This window comes from Cynara cardunculus (assembly GCF_001531365.2).
Source record: "Cynara cardunculus var. scolymus isolate 2C chromosome LG 2, CcrdV1, whole genome shotgun sequence".
NCBI lineage: Eukaryota > Viridiplantae > Streptophyta > Magnoliopsida > Asterales > Asteraceae > Cynara > Cynara cardunculus.
This window is the reverse complement of record NC_037529.1, coordinates 55,122,072-55,123,430: the sequence shown is the minus strand read 5'-3', so window position 1 is coordinate 55,123,430 and position 1,359 is coordinate 55,122,072. Positions and strand designations below refer to the sequence as shown.

At 31.1% G+C, this 1,359-nt stretch overlaps 1 protein-coding gene across 1 annotated transcript in view; it reads right to left on the bottom strand.

Moving 5' to 3' along the window:
- The window catches only part of LOC112506941 (serrate RNA effector molecule homolog), a 4,435-nt gene extending 3,312 nt beyond the window's left edge, over positions 1-1,123 (bottom strand). Inside the window, exon 1 of the mRNA XM_025111278.1 lies at positions 977-1,123. Coding sequence (XP_024967046.1) covers positions 977-1,006 — 30 coding nt within the window. The 5' untranslated portion in view covers positions 1,007-1,123. The remainder of the gene's footprint in view (positions 1-976) is intronic.
- Between the last annotated feature and the right edge of the window lie 236 nt (positions 1,124-1,359).

Here is a 1,359-nt window from a genome sequence, read left to right as displayed (position 1 = left end):
TATATATATTGGATAAATTGCATAAAGTTTAATAGAAGATCCAATATTTAACTTATTTTATAGAGTATAAAGACAAAAAATTAAGTAAGTTTTTTAACTAAAGTTAGTTAGAAGGACCAAAAGTGAAACAAAATAATAATCACGATGACCAAAATTGTAATTAGTTTAAAATAGAAATCAAATTTGATAGTGATTGACAATCACAAAGATCAAAAATATAATCTACTCTAGACTAGACTGCTTAATAAGAGATTTATGTTTATATGACCGAATATGCGTTCTGTGTAAAAAAGTGTTACATGACGCTTTTGGTCGTCATAACTAGTTTTTTAGTACACTTTTAAAATAATAATGTCATATTAGCTATTTTATAGAATGTTTTAGATAAGTCCTATAACACTACTTATAAGATGTTTGTTTTTGTATGACATGCATTTTTTCGAAAAATGTCATAAAAAAATTAATAGCACGTTTTATTTCAAAAGTATTCTAAAACACTTGTTAATATGACCAAAATCATTCTATAAACAATGTCAAAGACATAATATATACATATCGTAAATGCAAACAAATAAACTCACTCATCCTTCACTCTCTTGAGGTTTGAAACCTTGACTTCCATAGAGGCTAAAGACCCAGATATCAACTTATTGTAACACTTTTACTTAAAACACACAATTGTATTTGGTTCTTTAAACTTAAATCCCATATAACAGTCTAGTTTATGAGATGAGTTATACATTTTTGCCATCCTAAAAACTCGATTTCATTATTATTTCACATGGGTACTTGATTAACTATCAAATAGAGATCATATAGAAATCGGATCCATATACATAATACATACATATGAACCAGATGATCAATTAACCAGCTGCTAAGCTAACTACTAAAACAGACTGTGATGAATCACATATCATCATCAAGAACACAAACAGGATACTGGGATTCATCGTAAATCGAATTCAATTCGTACCTGAGGGAGAGTAGCAGATACAGCAGCCATGGATGAAGATGAAGTGGACAGTTTGGTCTGATACGGTGAGAGAGAGAGAGAAAGAGAGAGAGAGAGAAAGAGAATTCAAAAATGGAAAAGAGAAGAATGAATGAATGTATGTATGTATGTGGTAGGCAGAAATAGGGGCTTAAAAGCAAAGGGGGGGTTATAAGGGGGAGTGACTGGCATTCACATGATGGTTATCTGTCAATTATGGGTGAGTTGGAGTCCTTAGAATTAATTATAAAAAGATGGAGGGAAAAAGAGAGAAATAATGAGGAGGAGGAGTTGTCAAAAGGCAAAGTGACAAGCTTTCCAAGGGACCATTTCATTTAACGGCTTTACTTTGTTTAAGCCATATA